At 43.1% G+C, this 19957-nt stretch overlaps 1 protein-coding gene and 2 long non-coding RNA genes across 4 annotated transcripts; 2 read left to right on the forward strand and 1 right to left on the reverse strand.

Moving 5' to 3' along the window:
* The first annotated feature begins 3087 nt into the window (after nt 1-3087).
* Nucleotides 3088-5749, forward strand: LOC124661215. 2 transcript variants are annotated; one of them, XR_006990125.1, is made up of 4 exons: nt 3088-3199; nt 3762-5202; nt 5328-5492; nt 5642-5749. It is a non-coding gene; the product is annotated as an uncharacterized LOC124661215 (long non-coding RNA). The 2 variants fall into 2 exon arrangements; XR_006990124.1 differs by having other exon boundaries at nt 5328-5742.
* A 597-nt stretch (nt 5750-6346) lies between these two features.
* LOC124661216 lies at nt 6347-7511 on the forward strand. The gene is made up of 2 exons (XR_006990126.1): nt 6347-6421; nt 7212-7511. It is a non-coding gene; the product is annotated as an uncharacterized LOC124661216 (long non-coding RNA).
* Nucleotides 7512-12335: 4824 nt separating this feature from the next.
* LOC124662754 lies at nt 12336-19075 on the reverse strand. Its single transcript, XM_047200556.1, has 5 exons — nt 19052-19075; nt 17839-18343; nt 16010-16140; nt 15235-15928; nt 12336-12681 (listed from the first exon to the last, which is right to left on the reverse strand). Exons 1-5 carry the CDS (start codon nt 19073-19075, stop codon nt 12662-12664), a joined length of 1374 nt encoding a protein of 457 aa, XP_047056512.1. The 3' UTR covers nt 12336-12661.
* Nucleotides 19076-19957: the final 882 nt, after the last annotated feature.

A 19957-nucleotide genomic window follows, 5' to 3' on the forward strand; every position in this document is an offset into this window, starting at 1 on the left:
AACCAGTTTGTCTTACAATATTTTACTAGTTTCTCTCCTATATAGTTCGACAAGGCCGAAGAAGTACTTTTTAGATAAAACCTAACTGTACTTTATACAAGTATATAGGAAAGAAAAATCAGAACATCAAAGAAAACCGAAGGTATAAAATTGGGGCATCTAGCTAAGAACATAAGTGATGAAAAAAGCTAACAACAGATAATTCCATGTCCTATAAGATACATTGCTTCCTAACTCATCAACTCACATAAATGCGGACTGCGTTGCAAGATTAAAAAAACCTCAGATGTGGAAAATGTCAGTAACCACAAGGACTGAACAGAAGAACTAAAAAAATCCAAAAAAAAAATGTCTAACATACATTTTAAGGCATATAGTCAGCAGAAATTTGCTTTGGAGCTCGGGTGTAATGGAGCTCAGTATTTTTTCCAATTGAGAACTTAATTTTAAAGCTTCAAAAATTCTATAAAACATTCTAGACATAGATAACGTTGTGCTCTACCAACAGGCACAATCTTAACCCGAAATACCTTATATTTTAGGCTTTAAAAAATGAAAAAAATGACAGATTTGGAAGGTTCGAAAATTGATAGATTATATTTTTTTCCTACACATTTTATTTTTTGGTACGATTTTTTTGAAACTTCAAAGCACCATTTTTGAATCTTTCAAAAAACGAGCTCCCTATCGCACGAGCTCTAAATATCCGTTCTCGTATAGTCAGCTGATCCTTCCTACCAATCACATTTAAGATCAACAGTGGTAAACACTGTCCTAAAGAAACAAGTATATATACTAAATAAATATATTACATTTGTTCCCCCAAATGTGCCAATGAAGTTTTCCATTTGACATATAAAATGCACCGGTTCAAGCACATCCTAGTTAGTTGTCGATTTCCACCTGTGGTGTGGTTCATGCTAAAAAAAACTATGCACTTTATATAGAGAACCATAGTAAACTAAGGTGCATGGTAATTCCTTCGAGCTAGTGCCGTTCAAGTTGATTACATAGAAAACAATGAGGCTATAACTTAAAAGTTTATGCGGAAATTCAAGATGGTAGTGACACTTTTGAAGTACAATAAAGTTATTCTAGCAACCATGTATAGAAAATAATGGATTTGCTAGCCATGCGTCAAAAGTACAAGCGATTACCTTCGTATAGAAACTTGTGAATGGATGATAGGTGCCCATATAATCACTTTTGCTTCTAAAAAGTTCCTTAGACTGCATTGACTCAAGTTGAACCATGAAAACATATGATTGCAACCGTACAAAAATTGCATGAACATCCTCAACGTATTGCACTACATGTGGATTCACCATGTAATTCCCAAATATCTTCTGCGGTATAACGGACTTCCTCAACACCCATGTAGCATCTCCATAAGGATTAGGATCCCTCTCCCATATTTCAAGGCAGCGTTCGTTGTAGTTAGCACCCCGGAAAGCAGCCAAGCCAAGACCTCCATCCTCCGCCTGGATGATCTGAACACTGTCACCATGTTTCACCCTAAAAGGCTTCTCGGTCGCAGCTAGCCTCTGTCAAATGCAATTATGACACTGCCACTCGACCAGTAAAGGGTGCTACCAACAAGTGTGCTCGAACTGGAAATACCCATACAAATACCCCTATATCCCCATAAACCGGTGTCGGAGGAGTAAACAACCGTGACGGTTTGATCACCCTTGCCGACATAGGTGCCCAGAAGGATCACTTTAAAAGGCCACGAGTGACAGCTACCATGGACGTGACCCTTGTCGTTGGCAGAACATAGCACCGCCACGGTGTAGATTATGTAGAACTCTGGTGGAAAGTCCACGAGGATGCGGTCATTGGTGATGGGGTCCCACACTATGACTTGATGGTTCCGCCCGTTGAGGAGGAGCATGCGTCCGTGGCGGCACTCGACCAAATCCCAGCCCAGCCAATTGTTGAGCCGTAGTAAGCGCTCGGGAGGTATGTGGCAGGGTGAGTCCAGCATTGGTGTGAAGGTAATGCCCCAGCCAGGTTTCGAAAATAGGCCGAGGAGGGGAGGCCTCCGGTGGTGGAGATGGAAGCGGTGGATAAACTGGGAGTCGGACGCGAGACGCCGCCAGCGCTTGCAGACGAGCGAGGCACGCAGGAGATCAGACCGGTGTGGAGGCAGGCGAAGTAGGATCTCATGGAGTAGGTCGTCGTCTTCCAGAGGAGGTGCCGGTACCAGGGATGACGGTAGGCACCGGCGGCTGGTCATGTAGCTCCGTGAAGTTGCTAGTGGAAAACGGAGGTACTGTCAAGGCTGCTGAACCGCGATGCCTTGGATCTGTATTGATGCGTATATATATAGTACAGGGGTTGGAGTACAACACGTAGAGAGCTAGTATTGCAATACAAGAAAATCTTAGCGTGGTGCGGTCCACATCCGAAGTGCCTACGCATGCAACCCCGGCTCTCCAGAGCTCGTGTCCTTCTCTAACAAGGACAAACACGGGATTGACAGGTAGTGCAAAACATGTCAGATGTACTCAAAAGTCAAAACCAGGCATTGGCAAACCATAATTTGGCGTCAGCACTAACTCAAACTGGAGGTCGATTACCATCGATTATCAAGGCCGGCACTGCCGAAATAACCCAAAACGTTTCAGACTTCAGTTGACACGTAGATACTACTCCCTCCGTTCCTTTCTATAGTGCCTATAGATTTTTGGCATTTGTTTCAGAATATAAGGTTTTAGCTTAGCTTTTTTTCAATTACCCCCTCCCCGTTCAGCTCCCAAGTCGTTCAGCTTCCAAAATTGTTATGGTAAGTTAGGAATATATGGATTTCCCAAGTTTTACGTTGATCTCAAATCGTTCAGCTAGGGGTCTTGTGCAAAAAATACTCTTGCGCTAATTTCCGTGCCAAAAAACAATAGGCACTATAGAATGGAACAGAGGGAGTATTAGATAGATGATGTGAATTATTTACTGTCATGCACATCTGGGAGGATTTTTCTAAAGAAGAAGACAAAGGTTATTTTAATGAGCCATATTTTGTTCGGTTAATTTCTCAAGTGATTGAACTGTGTGTTCATTTATGTTCATGAAGTGCTTAGTATTTCGCGGTGCTGCTTGATGCATCTGGTTGCATGATTAAGCTTATCAGTAGCATTTTTTTGATTGCAGAGAAAATGATCACTAGAAGGCTCAGATCGTTCAGGTTCCCTCCTTTCAGGTTCTCTGATTTTCTCTCAAGATCCTAGGTTTTTTACTTTTCGTTTTAATTACTGAAATCCCTGCTATATCATGGTTGACGTTTTGGTTCCAATTAGTTACCTAACATGCCTCTGTAAATATTTAGTTCCCCTCTTTCTATCTTGATGAAGCAACCTCATTGCCCAAATGTTTGAGTAAAGCCATGTTCCAGTACATGTCGAAAAGGCACTAATAAGGTTCAAAGAAACATCAGAATTAAGTTTCCAGTCCATCCTCAGTGGTTCTCTTTATATCTGAAGTTGCTAACTGACTGCTTGTTTTATACAACTTATAAATAAGAGTGTACTACTAGCTTGCTATGCTTATGGTTGTTTAATTCGGTCCTATGTCAATGTAGCACCAAATATTTGTCTTGCTTCATTGTTGCTTTTATGGAAAAGGCATCAATGCATTTGATTCATTTGATCTTACCTCTTGCTTCGTTGTTGCTTTCATGCCCTTAGATTTCTTTTGTTGTCTATTCACCAAGTATAGCTATTTCCGTACTACTGCCTAAATTGTTGCTTAATTTTTTTTGTTAGGATTGTTGGTGGAGCTCATTGTGTTTGTGAAGGTACCTAATATTGTTGATGATCCAAACCCTCCCCTGCCCCATCTACTACGTCTTCGACAGTTAACACAAGGTTGCTTTCATATTTTGTTCCGAGCTTATTTGATCGTTTGGTTGACAGAACATAAAAAAAAACGGACCTAAGTTGGTTGGTGAGCTAACTCAAGTAATAACTTGCAATTTCTATTTGTCCTTGTGTCGACCACTGCTGTAGATGTATTTATCTTGCTGTTAGTCCCTACTCTATATAGCCCCTACTGGAGCACCATTAGAAGTAGCAACGACAGGCAACAACATCTGTGCTTCCATCGTCCAGCTGGTACGGCTTCCTTGCCTTCGCCCCATGCTTTTCCATCCCTACCAGTAGGAGCACAGCAGAAATGTGATGATAGCCCCCGCCAACCATGGCCAGAAAGTAGATATGCTACCCCCTCAAATGTCTCCTTACTGTAATTAGTTTAAATGTTGTTGCTTACAACCTCCTCAAACCACACTCAGAAAGTACAAGCTATGCCACTCTGTCAAATGCTTCCTTAATGTAATTAGTTTAAGTGTTGTGGTGCATTTGGTGCTGATAATATGTAGGATAACGTATCCAACATACTTAATCTTCCAGATTGTTGGATGCACTATTTGTTTGGAGACGCTACCAATGCTGTTGTGAAATTTTATTACATGAGAAAATATAAGATTTCATTGTTGGGGATTTGCAACAGATATTGTTCCTGAGCATCAATACTACTTTTGTTTATCGCTGCATACTCATATACTATTTTCAGTACTTCAGGTCTTACTTGACAATACAGATTTAGATTTTGAGCACCAGAGATTACTGAGCCGTCCTTACAAAGAAGAGACACTCCCTTTTTTTGACGGAAAGGGCCACTCCCTTTCCTAGAACAACATATTTAACCATTTTGTTTCAATACGCGCTATGCCATGCTACTGTCATATCCCGGAATTGTCTTAGATATAATGAACTCGAGAAAATAGTCGCATTTGATCAACCGTATTTACATGTTGTTTGTATCAGTATTGTAAATATCAGACTCTCAACTAGAATATCTGAGTAGTATCTGATGAAATCTCATATCACCTTTGTTTCGATCTAAATATTATTTATCTGTCCTAAAATCTAGGGAGTGCACTGAGTTAGAAAATATGCAGATACATGTCATGTTTAAATTTCTTATTCATGTTGCTATTTGAGTCAGTTTGCTGCCAGGATAATGTCAGCATTAGCATCCATGTATATGAATTCTCCAGGGTCATAATCTGAATAATTATGCTAGGAAAATTGAGTGAAGGTTTTCTGCAAATCTTTACTCCTGGAAAGCTAGGAACTAGGGAACACAAATGTTCTCGCTTTGAGAAAGTATGACATCGGGTCTAGAATCTGTCATATTATGAAGGTTTGTGGGACCTGTTCTGTATAATTCATAAATAGCTGTTATGTCTAGGTGTTAAATTTTTGAATAATATGTAAATCAGTGACATACTAGCATCAGTTGTTCAGTGAATACTGCTTTCGTTTTAGGTTGGCCACCCGCATTTGTTGAGCTCATCTCTCAGTTGACGTGTTTGACGAGAAAGATGAGAAAGTTGCTATTATCTCTACAAATGTAATTAATCCTGCCATATTCGATCAAGCTCTGAGAATTTTTATTCCACATGTACCGGCTGGAACATCTGCTTGGCCAAGGTAAGTGTTGTTGAGGATTTGCCAGGTCATTAGTTTTGATCTAAAATCTATTAAATATGAGTGTTAATTGTTTGGGGTGTGCTTGGTTTGTAATTTGGTGGCTGTTGATGGTGTTTTTTTTGCCTGAAATTTCTGCTTCTTGCTTGCAGCTTTGGTTTTGGGGACTGTTATTTGGCATCACTATTTAGCCTATAGCAATCTGAAACACCACATTCCTAGATGATTTTTCCTGCTCCCATTCTGGCCTCCGTGGTCGATTCGTTCCTGCTCTTCTCATATTTTGGGCATATGAACAAACAATTTTAGTTTTACAGTCACCATATTATGGCCATAGGTATTGTCATGTTCATGTGAGCCTTTAAAAGAAAGGTGATGAACTAAATAAAATTTTAAACTTTATTGTCAGAGGAGATGAATAAATTGTGGTAGTAACATAGTGTATATGAGCAATGACACAGTTTAGATCATGAACAATACTGTAGACTCAGATTTTTACCAGGACAACTAGGAAAGAAGGGAATCTGTTGTATATATGTTAGCGAGGAAGTATGCAGTGATATGTGCTAGGTAAACATGCTTAAACGTGCAAGGAATTTTTTTCCCAAGATGATTGAGCATGTCAAAATTCCGTTATACATGTCAAGAATCCTTGAGTACATCTAGAAGACATGTACCACTTGAATATTCAAGGGTGAGATTACTGACGGTAGTAACATAGATGAGTTTGTTCAAAAAAAAATTAACTTTGTGCATTCAATTTTGATGAAATAATTACGAGGAGTTTATTCCTGAAAAATAAATTATTTATTACAGATGTTTAAGGCAATTTCCCTCGCAGCAAAATTTCTCACCAACTTCTTTTCTTGGTGAAATGCGACCAAGGTCAGAGGGACGAGTTCAATGCCCAATGGCTGTTTGAGAAAACAAAGGTACTGGATGACCCTTTTCTTTGCTTTGTTTTTCCATATATTTCTGATGTTTTCCCTTGATGTATCCGCGGTTCTTTGATTGCTTACCAGGTAAGGTATTGTCTTTAGTGCATGCATTAACCAAGAACACCATATTCAAGCTTGGGATATCTTAATTCAGACCTTCTGTGAAGATGATTTTCTTTGATTTATTGTGTATTTTCTAGAACAGATGATCCTCCACCACTTATATACATGTTAATCTAATTTGTCGTAATCTGCATGCTTTCCTGATTCCTCGGTATCAGTAGCTTGCATCTCTTCTTTTCCTATACCCGCATCTCTTCTTTTCCTATATCAAATTGCTAGGATAATTTATGAACTTCAAATATAATAAGTCAGCAGTACAAGTCGATATGTATGTTGCTTGCATTCCTCCTTTTATGTGCTGATGGTAATCATTTGCTCCTGCTTGTGCGTTCAATTGTTGATCTTCTCTCTGTTTGGAGAGATTCTCCATGGATTCTTTTTGTATGCTTAAATTCTTGATGGAAGATGTTTTGATCCCACCATCATTTTTAGTTCTTGGAACCACACCAAAATCCAACCGCATGGACATTTGAAGTATTGTAGCATGGAAAATTAAATTATTTTACATGTATGTGCATTTGATTTAAAAGACGTGGCATTGGTTATGTCTTAGGCAGCTGTATTCATTTTTATAATACAAAAACTCTAGCTGTACATTTGTATTTTGAAAGACATAAGTTGTGGAATAATTTCTTTACTTCATTCCACATAAATTTTGCAGGTTATGGTAAAGTTTGAACCAATTAGCGAAGCTGATGGAAGTGCTTTGCCTGTTGCTGATCATATAAATGGAAGACTTCCTGTTTTATACCATGTCCTTTGACTTAGAATGTCTGATTGCTTGTTGGTTTCCCAAACTATTCTTAGTGTGAATGCATTGTTTCCTTCAATTGGATAAATTCATTTCGTGTTAGCCCAATGGCTATTGATGGTTTCAAGGCATCCCAATAGCTATGATGGTTTTAAGGCAATCTCGTATACAAGTTGAATGGTAATTTATTATCTTCTCTTTATTGAGAAATTGCTAAGATTACAATACTCTGTTGTATCAAACATGAGCTAATCTTCTTCTCTTACCGTTTCTTATATCTGGCTCACATTTAACTGTTGGTTGATTATCTTTTCATTTGCAGTGGTGTTAAGTTTTGGTGATGCACATTTGCAGGGGTGTTAAGTTTTGGTGGTGCAAGTACATATTAAATCTACGATTTTCCTGTGTTGTGGCCTCTAAAAACCATGCCACGACAACGCCCATAAGCAGCTTTTGTAGATGTTGTTTTTGATGTTTCTTTAGTTACTATAATAATATTCTTCTATTTCCCTTATTGTATATAAAGTTTTGCTATTCTGTTCATGATTTTGTGTGCATTATTCTAATTTTATCTTGTATACTTTGTTTTGTAAAATCAAAGAAACCTATTACCATTTTCCAACTTGTTTTTATCATCGTTGTATAAAATGTAAATCGTTGCGAATTTCACGGGCTCGTGCGCCAAGGAGCATATTTAAATCTAGTATATATAGTACAGGGGTTGGAGTACAACACGTAGAGAGCTAGTATTGCAATACAAGAAAATCTTAGCGTGCGGTCCACATCCGAAGTGCGTACGCATGCAACCCCGGCTCTCCAGAGCTCGTGTCCTTCTCTAACAAGGACAAACACGGGATTGACAGGTAGTGCAAAACATGTCAGATGTACTCAAAAGTCAAAACCAGGCATTGGCAAACCATAATTTGGCGTCAGCACTAACTCAAACTGGAGGTCGATTACCATCGATTATCAAGGCCGGCACTGCCGAAATAACCCAAAACGTTTCAGACTTCAGTTGACACGTAGATACTATTAGATAGATGATGTGATACACCACAGTTAGCATATTACTAGATGATTCCGCAAGACAGCTGCAGTAGATGTAGACACGGACATAGATTGTAAGGGTTGCATTCCAGGCTGCACATCATTCAGAGATAAGCTGCTTCTGCCTCGAACTGCTAAAGACACCTGTGCACAAACCCATCTTACATTAGTTAATTTAGCAGTATTAACTTCACACTAAAGGAACTTGTGGCTTATTATTTTTAGCCAGAACATTTGAACACTACTAGGTAAAATAGAAAGTGATAAAAGAGGAAGATCAGTAATGAGCACACTAGCAACCTGAAATACAAAATAATCCTGTACCAGCCGATTGTTCAGATGAAAACATGCAACTATTTTAAGCTTCAAAGTGCGACTCAAGTTGCCAATTTGACACCTTCCGTGTGTTTGTTTTCTTCTTCAAATTTGAGGCATTGGTCCAGCAGTTCGAGATCGAGGGGAAGCGGCTGCTGGAGCGGCACCGGATGGTCAACACCGCGCTGGCGCCCCACATGGCCGAGATCCACGCCGTCTCCATCAAGAAGGCGCTCACCCCGGCGCAGGCCCAGCCCCAGCCGGAGCCCGTCGCCGCCGACGACAAGGCGCAGGCTTGATTTCGCTCCCTCCAAGCACAATCGCCGTCTCTGTCTGAATAATGTAGTAGCAGATGCATTTGCAGAACTGGAACTTTCGTAGTACTGATGCTCTATGCTGCTTAACTGATTAGGTTTCACTGCACCGTGCCTATGTGAACGTGATTACTCAATCTGCTTGCTGTAATCTGTTTCGTTGAATCATGTCCCTGAATTATATGTCATATGTGGTACACGGTGTGCTGAATCTGATGGCGTTTTATCGCTGCAAGTTTGTTGGTTGGATTGCCGTCTGATATAGCTGTTACTTTGGAGTTCAGATAACACATTGTTTTCTCTCCATGATGAAGCCTACTAATGTTCTAGGTTGCTGCTGCTACCGTGTTGGACTGCCATATATTCCAAATATCTCCAAAGGCATTGGAAAATAGCATATGCCTAGCCTGTGTTGGTACCTGCATCGTAATTCTAGTGGATTCGGTAAAATAGAAACAACGCACTCTATCTTTCTGATTCTGTTTCTCGGCTCAGATGGATAGGTACTTCCGCTGCCATATCTAATTCAACATTTAGGAAAAACTAACCTGAAATACAAAATAATTCTGTACCATCAGATTCATCGAAGACCACAAAAGGATGACAGCCATACTAACACAACCAATGGTGACCCGCTCCACTGAGCTAGCCAAGCTCCAACCACTGAAGAGAAGAAGCCGCGTCTGCTATGGGAGGAGCAGACATATGTCCCTCTCAGGCTCTCACAAAGACGAGCTCACAAACATTCTAATCAATTGAGAACATCAATACTCAATACTGCTAATTTTTTTTATTTCATGTATGGAACTACCATGGTAATTTTTTATTTCACCATTAGTAGGTAAAATGTGATGGGAAAATGAGAAATTAACCCAAAAGAGGAAGGCGACACCATGTTGAAATGGCATCAGATTCTTTTGATGCAAAAAATGTACTAGTAACTGTTTTAAGCCTCAATGTGCCTGCAAAGTTACATATTCGACATCCGAATGCTTCAACTTAAGTTTTAATGCGCATGGCGTCTATTTTCCAACCTACCTCATAAGGTCAGAAATGTAGATACTAATTTACGCATACAAGAAGATGACAACAATATAAATTTCGTGTGTTGCTACTTATTAAAAGTATGGGCATCACCATCTATATCTATCAGGATTCACATATAACTTCTTCAAATTGTTTTACTAAATCTGACAGCAACCACAACATTAATGGCCATACAAAAAAAAACATTGCTAGTGTCAAAGTTTGTATCGACCTGTCCAAATTAGGGAATATTACAGTTCCAATGTAAATGCTAAACCAGTTTGTCTTACATTATTTTACTAGTTTCTCTCTTATATAGTCCCATTGGGCCTAACTGTACTTTATACAGGTATATAGGAAATAAAATCAGAACATCAAAGAAAACCAAAGGTATAAAATTGGGGCATCTAGCTAAGAACATAACTGTTGGAAAAAAGCTAACAACAGATAGTTCTATCTCCTATAAGATACATTGTTTCCTGCCTCAGCAACTCACATAACTACGGACTGCTTTGCAATTTAAAAAAAAAAAAACCACAGATGTGGAAAATCTCAGTAACCACTAGGACTGAACTGAAGAACTAAAAATTTCGAAAAGTGGCTAGCATACATTTTAAGGCATATAGTCAGCTGACTCCTTCCTACCAATAACTTTTAAGATTAACAGTGGTAAACACTGTCCTAAAAAACAAGTATATACTGAATAAATATATTACATTTGTTCCTCCAGATGTGTCAATGAAGTTTCCATTTGACATATAAAATGCTCCGGTTCAAGTCCATTCTAGTTTGTTGTCGATTTCCACCTGTGGTGTGGCTCATGCTAAAAAAAAACCTATGTACAGTGTAAAGAGAACCATAGTAAACTACCATGGTAGTTCCTTAGAGGGCCGTTCAACTTGATTACATAGAAAACAATGTGGCTTTAAGTTATAAGTTTATGGGGAAATTCAAGTTGATAGTGACACTTCAGAAGTACAGTAAAGTAATTCTAGCAAACCATGTATAGAAAATAACTGGAATCAATTTCGTAAGTACGGTTACCTTCGTATAGAAACTTGTGAATGGATGATAGGTGCCCATATAATTATTTTTGCTTCTAAAAAGTTCCTTAGACTGCATCGACTCAAGTTGAACCATGAAAATATAAGATTACACCCGTACAAATATTGCAAGAACACTCTCCACATATTGCACTACATGTGGCATCGCCGTGTAATTCCCAAATATCTTCTGCGGTATAACGGACTTGCTCAACATCCATGTAGCAACGCCATAAGGATTAGGATTCCTCTCCCATATTTCGAGGCAGCGTTGGTTGTAGTCAGCACCATGGAAAGCAGCTAAGCCAAGACCGTCATCCTCCGCTTGGATGATCTGAACAGTGTCAACACGTTTAGCCCTAAAAGGATTCACGATCACAGCTAGCCTTTGTTTATCCGTATCAAACGCAACTATAGCACTGCTACTCAACCAGTAAAGGGCGCTACCAACAAGTGTGCTTGAACTGGAAATATCCATACAAATACCCCTGTACTTATCTGGAAGAACTGTTGAGGTGAGATCACCCCATAAGCCGGTGTTGGAGGAGTAAACACCCGTGACGGTTTGATCACCATCGCCGACATAGGTGCGCAGCAGGACCACTTTAAAAGGCCACAACTGACAGCTACCATGGACGTGACCCTTGTCGTTGGCAGACAGCACCGCCACGGTGTAGATTATGTAGATCTCTGGTGGAAAGTCCACAAGGCTGCAATTGTTGGTGATGGGGTCCCACACCATGACTTGATGCTTCCGCCAGTTGAGGAGGAGCACACGTCCATGGCGACACTCGGCCAAATCCCAGCCCAGCCAATTGTTGAGCCGTAGGGAGAAGCACTTGGGAGGTATGCGGCAGGGTGAGTCCAGCGTCGGTGTGAAGATAATGCTCCAGCCAGGTTGCGAGAAGACGCCTAGGTGGGGAGGCCTCTGGTGGTGGAGATGGAAGCGTTGGAGAAAGTGGGAGTCGGCCGTGAGACGCCGCCAACGCTTGCAGACAAGCGAGGCACGCATGAGGTAGGACTGCTGTGGGGGCAGGCGAAGTAGGATCTCGTGGAGTAGGTCGTCGTCTTCCAGAGGAGGTGACAGTACCACGGATGACGGTCGGCACCGGTGGCTGGTCATGTCACTCCATGAAGTTGCTATTGGAGAAGGGAGGTATTGTCGAGGCTGCTGAACCGCGATGCCTTGAATCTATATTGCTGCGTATATTATAGTAAGTCAGGGGTTGGAGTACAACACGTAGAGATCTAGTATTGCAATACAAGGAAATCCTAGGATCAGCACGGCGTTGGCAGGTAGTAAAACATATATCAAATGTACTCAACACCATTGGCAAACCATAATTTGGCGCCAGCACCAAGTCAAACTGGAGGTCCATTGTCAAGGCCAACACTGCCGACATAACCCAACCATTTCAGACTTCAGTTAACAAGTACATACTGACATACTATTAGATACAGATAGATAGATTGATAGATGAAGCACTACGCCAGTCAACATATTAGTTGATTTCCGCAGGACAGCTGCAGTACATGTAGCCATACACATTGACATAATCAGACTTCAGTCGCATCCCAGGCTGCGCACATCATCCAGAGAATAGCTGCTCCTGCTTCAAACTGCTAATGGCACCTCTGCACAAACACATGTTACATTAGTTAATTCAGCAGTGTGGCTCATTATTTTTAGCCAGAACATTTGAACACTAATAGGTAAAATACTACTCCCTCCATCCCACGAAAGTCGTCTTAGATTTGTCAAAATTTGGATATATCTAGACACTATCTAGTATGTGTGTAGATACATACAGATTTAGACAAATTCTAGACAAGTTTCATGAGACGGAGGGAGTATTAGAAAGCGATAAAAGAGGAAGATCAGCATGAACAAACTAGCAACCTGAAATACAAAATAATCCTGTACCAGCAGATTTTTTAGATGAGAACATGCAACTAGTTTTAAGCTTCAATGTGCAAATCAAGCTGCCAATTTGACACCCATTTAGTGTGTTTCTTGTCTACTTCAAATTTGAGGCAGCTCTAGCGATAAAACCACTTCACTGGATTATGCACATGTACAGGATGAAGACAGCAATAAACTTCTCTCGTATCTATAGGCATAAGCAACAGCAAAATTCAGGTTCATACGAAAAATAATATTGCTGGTGTGTATTGATATGTAAATCCTAGTTCTACGACGTGACATCACCTAGTACACAGATCAATGGTCTCATATTATATTACTGGTTTATATTGTAAATAGTCCGATATAACCAGTATGGGACACAAGTAGAGGATACCACAATTAGAACTCTCAGCTAACAACAAAAGCTTTATAAAAATGGCTTCTATTTCCTGTAGGCTACTGTTTCCTGATGCATACTAATGCCCCTTTCAACAACTGACGAATACACATACCATCTGCTAAGACTACAACAATCATGACACGTGAAAAAAACCCAGTTGTTCTCATATTATAGTATTACTAGTTAATCTCTTAAATAGTCCAATATGACCCTACAGAAATCAGCACATCAAGGAAAATAAGGCATATATATCGGGGCATCCTACTAACAACAAAAATATTGTAAAAAAGCTAACACAAATATAATTCTATCTCTCGCGCGATGATTCTTGACTCAGGACCTGACATATATGTGGAACACTTATCCAGACCACAACATACATAACACATGAAAATTCAGAACCACATTGGACTGAACAACTGAAAATGCGAAAAAGCGGCAAGTGTACAGTTTAAGGCATGCAGTCACATGCAAGAAAAACTTTTCAACAAAAGATGAAATAGTGAAACATGTATACCAGTGTGATTAATAGCAAGATCAACAATGATAAACACTATCTTACAAAAACAATTATTAACAAGAGAAACACAACTATATTTCAGCATTCAAATGTGCCAATAAAGTTCCCATTTGACATACAAGATACTCCAGTTAAGTCTACTTCATAGATTGTTTGTTGTCAATTTTCACTTCTTATGTGGCTCATGCTGAAAATAAAATGTAATGTAGTAGTTGTACAAAGATGATCAACTGTAATTATAGTGGTAGTTCCGTAGATACACCAGATGCTTCTACCCAGTTGCCAATTATATTCAACCTGCAGTCAAGTTGCCGATGTGACACACCAGGTGCTTAAACATAAGTTTTTAGTGCTTCTGTTGTCTACTTCAAATCTAAGGAAGCTCATGGTATCCGATCAGCACAATTGATGTACATGTACAAGAAGAGGACATCGATAGGCAGCAGCAACCACAAAAATCATGTTCATAAAAAATATATACCTGGTGCGTATTGATATGTAAATCCTAGTTCTACGATGTGGCATCAGCTAGTATACAAATCAATGATCTTATATTATATTACTGTTTATCTCATACATAGTCTGATATAACCCTACTATATTAGACACAACTAGAGAAACAGCAGAGCCCAGCTAACAACAGAAATTTCATAAAAATGGCTAACAACAGAAATGGCATTCCATCTCCTGTAAGCTTGCTACTTCCTGACGCATACAAATGATCCTTTCAGTAACTGACGAATACGCAGACCACCTTCCAAGACCACAGCAATCATAACATGTGGAAAAATCAGTCACACCATGCTGGACTGAATAAATGTTCTATCACATATATTTATTTCAAGCCCTCCCACACTCAAGCACTTGCATGACAACTCCTCAACAAACAGATAGAAATAGAATAGTACTTACACTACTTATTTTATAAGGTACGATAGATATTATAGATTTACGGTTAATACCAAGATCAGCAGTGATAAAAAAAAACTCAAACAAGTACCGAGCGTCCAAATAGAACTGTATTACTCCCCAAATCTGCCCAACTAAATTGCTCGTTTGTCATAGTCTCCAACTCAAGTATACTTTGTACTTTGATTGTTGCCAATTTCCACCTTGTATGTGGCTTATGCTGGGTATTTAATTGTGTGCAGGTGAACAATAATACACTACAACGGTAGTAACATAGACACCCGCAGTTCAATGATAACATACAGACATAAAAGACAACAAGGCTATAAGTTCATAAAATAAAAAAGTTCAGTTGATAGTTCACAGTTCAGAAGTACACTGGTTATTCCTATGAAAAATAATTGGATTAAGGAGTCCTGCAATGTTATGACGAGCAGACGAGAAAGTAGTTACCTTCGGCATAGAAACTTGTGAAAGGACGATAGATGCAATTATCTGTGCTTTCGAAAAGTTTCTTAGGCTGCAATGATTCAAGCTGAATCATGTAGACAGATGACTGCACCTGCAATAAGATTGCCTGAACATCCTCCATATAGTGCAGTATATATGATTTGCCATCAATCCTAGACTCCAATCCAAGAATCTTCTGCAGTTCAACAGTCTGCCGCAACACGCCCGTGGGAAATCCATAAGAATCAATCTTCCTGTCCCAGATTTCCAAGCAGCGGCGGTAATGGAAGTCGCACAAAGCAGCAAAGCCAACAGTGCCATCCTCTGCCTGGATGATCTGAAGATTGCCACCGCGAGGAGCACCAGCAAACCTCCCGGTCACAGCTGCTCTCTGTGCCTCCAAATCAAACGTAAGCATGAAAGTGCTTTCCAGCAGCCAGTAAAGGGTGTTACCAACAAGTGTGCTGCGAAGAGAGATGTCAATACCCCTGCCCAGAAAACCTGTTGAGATGAGATCGCTCCACATGTCAGTCTCGGAGGAGTAAACACTAGCCAATACTTCTGGTTCATAATCATCATCTTCATCCGAAAGATCATCGTCGTGCTCGTTGCTGATGATCGCAACCACTTTAAAAGGGCTTGAGTGGCAGGCGCCATGCACGTGCCCCCGGTCGCCGGCGGCGCAGAGCACCGCCCACTGTGTATCCCCATGTGGCTGAACTGCGGCGGAAAGGCCACAACGCGGCGGTCACCGAGTGATGGGGTCCCACACAATTACCCGACTCCGCATGTCGTCGTTGATGAGCACGCGTCCGTGGCGGACGTCGAGGCACATCCGGCTGGATCCGATACGTGGGCGCATGGAGAAGCGCTCAGGAGGGATGCGGTAGGGCGGGTCCGAGTGTGGAACTGAACGACATGCCGCCCCTAGTACATGAGAAGACGCCTAGAAGGGGCGGCTTTTGGTGGTGGATGGGGAAGCGGCGGAGGAACTTGGGGTCGGTGGCAAGGCTTCGCCAGCGCTTGGAGACGGTGGACGCACGCAGGAGGTAGGGCGGCTGCGGTGGGAGGCGCGAGCATGATCTCATGGAGGAGATCGTCGACATCCGGCGGATGCACCACTTCCGGCGACAACGGCAAGGGTGGGCGGCGGCGGCGGCTCATGTCGCCCTCACCCCTCGGTCGCTATTGGATTGGGGGACTGGAGAGAGAAATCCTTATTCAACCCTACCAAACCCTATTTGACACTTGGTCGGAATTTGTTGCCTAATATAGCACTAGTTCATTTTGAGCACTAACAGTGTTAAACAACAACATGAAAAGACACTTTTGACCCTGGTGCACTATGTGGCCAATTTTTTAAAGACAAGCAAAAATACTGTGACATATTTGTTCATGGACTTCAATTGAAAAACTTCGTCATCAGATTTTAAATCAAAATGCTCAAAAGTTGGGCAAAATCTCCCCTGTAAGTTGACACCATATCCCCGCACACAGTTCATACCTACATGGAGAATAGATCGCAAAACATCTACAAGTACCATAAACATCCAGGTTCACACATGTCACATCCGTGTTCACATTCACCACATACAGGTTCATGTACAGCACATAGTTTCTCCTTCAGCACATTGCGAATATTTTCTCTTGTACTGCATTTTTACGGAAAAGCACAATTAGCTGTATTTACGAAGGTATCAAATATTCTTTCCATTTTCATTCCCTTACATCAAGTAGACAAATTCATTTCCTATAGGAGCAAATCGGAAGATTCGTTTAGTATTCATACAAAAAAAATTGGAACATGGACGTCATTAAGTAAATTACAAAAAATAATTATACAAACTTATCTGAAACGTGGACGTAATTGGAGGAGCAGGCGACGCTCGTTGCAGGCAATCGCGCTCGCGGAGATGGTGATGTCGACGCAGTTCTGTAGGAGCAGGTGCTCCACCCAAGGCTTCCGCGACGGCGCTGGCTCGAGGGTGCACCAGCCGAGCCCCTCGTCGCCGACCACCACGACGCCGCCGCCGCGTCTTGCCAGCCCTCCGCCGCCATGCCGGGCTCGCCATCCATATCCTTGACCCTAACCTGGCCGCCCTCCACAGCCACCCCCTAGTCTCCCATAGCTCTCAGCCTCTCGCCGCTGCTTCTATGCGCCGGCCCCGCCGCCGCCGCTAGAGCTCCTTATCGGCTGAGTCGGGGACAGGGACGACAGTCGACAGGGTTAGATTTTTTTCCCCAGCGTTGCATAATGGCTATTCGCAAAAAAAAAAAAAAAAAAAAATTGAATAATGGCTAAGGGAGGGGTATTTTTGTCTATGAGAGAAAAAAATGACGGCAGAGGTAACGGGGTGGACGGCGATGCAATATTAGGGGAAGTTCTAAAAAAATCGTGGCCTCGTCACTACTAAGAAAAGACTTACCACCGGCGCACTGGAAAGGCTTACCGCCGGCGTCTTCATATTCGCCGGCGACCATCTTGCCGGTGGTAAGAGCTTATCCCCGACGTCTCTGTGTTCGCCGGCGGTTACATGACTATACCCCCGGCGATTACAACCAATTCGCCAGCGGTATGTTATTTACGATTTAAAGAAAAAAAAGTACAATTGCCGGAGCGCGGCCGCTCGGCGAGCAGCAACCCGTCGTGGTCGGAGGCGAAGCAGCAGGTCGCGCCGGCGTCGAGGTCGCCGTGGTCCAGGCCATCTGCAGCATGCGCGGCCAGGACGCGAGCTGCATCTCGCAGCGGCCGGGACGCGAGCTGCATCTGGGACGCGGGCGGCGGCGGGGACGGCGCCGGGGAAGGGGGGCGAGGAGGGGTCTTCTTGGGCAGCGGCGGCTGCTGCTGGAAGGGCGAGAGGAGGATCCCGGCGCTGGCCTTGCGGTCGCAGCAGGAGTGGCGGAGCGCGGCGAGCACGCGTAGCAGCCGGGCCCCTCGCGCGCGACGACGGCAGAGGTCGGCGGGGTCGTCGAGCGGCGCAGCGCGGGCGGCGCGGCCGGCCCAGCGACGCCGAGATCTGGGACGGGGACACGCCGACGCGGTCCACCACCACGGCCTGCAGCTTGCCCGGGGACTCTGCACGATCTCGTTCCGCTCACTCTGGTTCGAGTTCTGTGGATGAGAAGGTGCGGTTGGGATAATGAATGAGTGGAGGAGAGGAGAGGTTGGGATAATGAATGAGTGGAGGAGAGGAGAGAGACGTGCGCTTGAGAAGGTCCTGCACGGAATAGAATTTGGGGGCGAAATACCCCCGGCGCCTTAAGTCTTTGTTGGCCAGTGTTAAGGTCCATTACCCCCGGCGTCTATGGCTGCATTCGCAAGCGGTAATGCGCGGCTCAACGGGCGCCTCACGGCCCAACACATCGCCGGCACCTACGTCTCCGATTCGCCAGCGATAATGCAGGTAGCCCCGGCGCTTTTGGTGCAAGCTCGCCGGCGGTAAGGTGAGGCGGCCCTGAAAGGCCTTACCGCCGGCATCTTTAAATCGTACTCGCCGGCGGTAAGAAATACGGCTATAAGCTAATTCCTAGTAGTGCGTGGGGAAGCAGTTTTTTAGGTATTGTGATAGTGTCACGTGGCTCATTTGGCTCTCCTTTTATTTTTTAATGTGACAACGTGCAAGAATTGGACGAGGAAGCGTGAACGTGGTATGGGTCTGATTTGGTTTCCGGGGTTTTATATGGCCACAGGTAAAAAAAAAAGCCACTTTGTTTGGTGGTATGGATTGTGTAGAGTGGTACACATGTCTTATTTTGTTTGGTTGGTCACATGTTGTTCTTAATCTCACATGTATCATGTATGGCAACATGTTGATATTACCTCATCCATCACAAGTATCGTCATGTCAGCGATTACGAAGTCAACTATGCTTCGGTGGCGGAGGCTCGGGTGGTGGCCGCGGTGACGTGCTTTGATGCGTTTCCGTGGATGGTGGCGATATCTTCAGCCACGGGGGTGGCGTTGCTGCCGGTTGGCCCAGGGAGCCTCCTTTGTGGCGGATGTGGAGCTCCAAGCTTCAATCCATGCGTCGGGTCGGCGGTGCGGTGGCAGCAGTGGCATTGTCTGCTGGAGAGGTGGTGGCTTGGGTGGTTGTGCTGCTAGCCCAGATCAATCCATATTGGATCCGTTGGGGCTTGGCAGTGGCAGGGAGGTGGTGTTGTGGCGGTATTGGATAAGGAAGTTTGGTTGCAGTTTGTCGCCTGGCAACTCGAGTAGTTCGAGGTGAAGGACCCTGGGAGAAATCCTTGTCCGGGCTTTGGTCCAGACTAGCAACGGCGACACTTGTGGGTGTAGTTGACTTTCTTGGAAGCGTTGTTCACAGCTCCTCTCGTCACCTCGGAGTTTTGACTTCCTTGGGATCGAACGATGGAGGCGCTTCTGCATCTTTCTCCTTGTTGATGGCATTGTTTCGGAGTTGGCTTCATCTTGGGGGCTAGAGGATGGATGGCCGCTGAGACGCCTCGCTTGGGGTGCTACGTGTAGTTTGGCAACGATGATGCGTCAAGCAAAGCTTGGGTCACGGTTTGGGCTTCGATAGTCGGTTACCGGCGTGTTCGATGGATCTTCTCGTGCTTCGCTGTGTTGATGTGGAGTTGGAGCTGCGGTGGGGTGTGCCCCTGAGACAACGATGACCAGCAACCGGTGGTGTGGAGGACGATTCGGTCGGCGCAAGCCCAACATAGTTCACTTGTGATACTCGATGGCCAAGTCGGAGCTGTCTCTCGT

The sequence above is a fragment of the Lolium rigidum genome, chromosome 6, assembly GCF_022539505.1.
Source record: "Lolium rigidum isolate FL_2022 chromosome 6, APGP_CSIRO_Lrig_0.1, whole genome shotgun sequence".
Classification (NCBI taxonomy): domain Eukaryota; kingdom Viridiplantae; phylum Streptophyta; class Magnoliopsida; order Poales; family Poaceae; genus Lolium; species Lolium rigidum.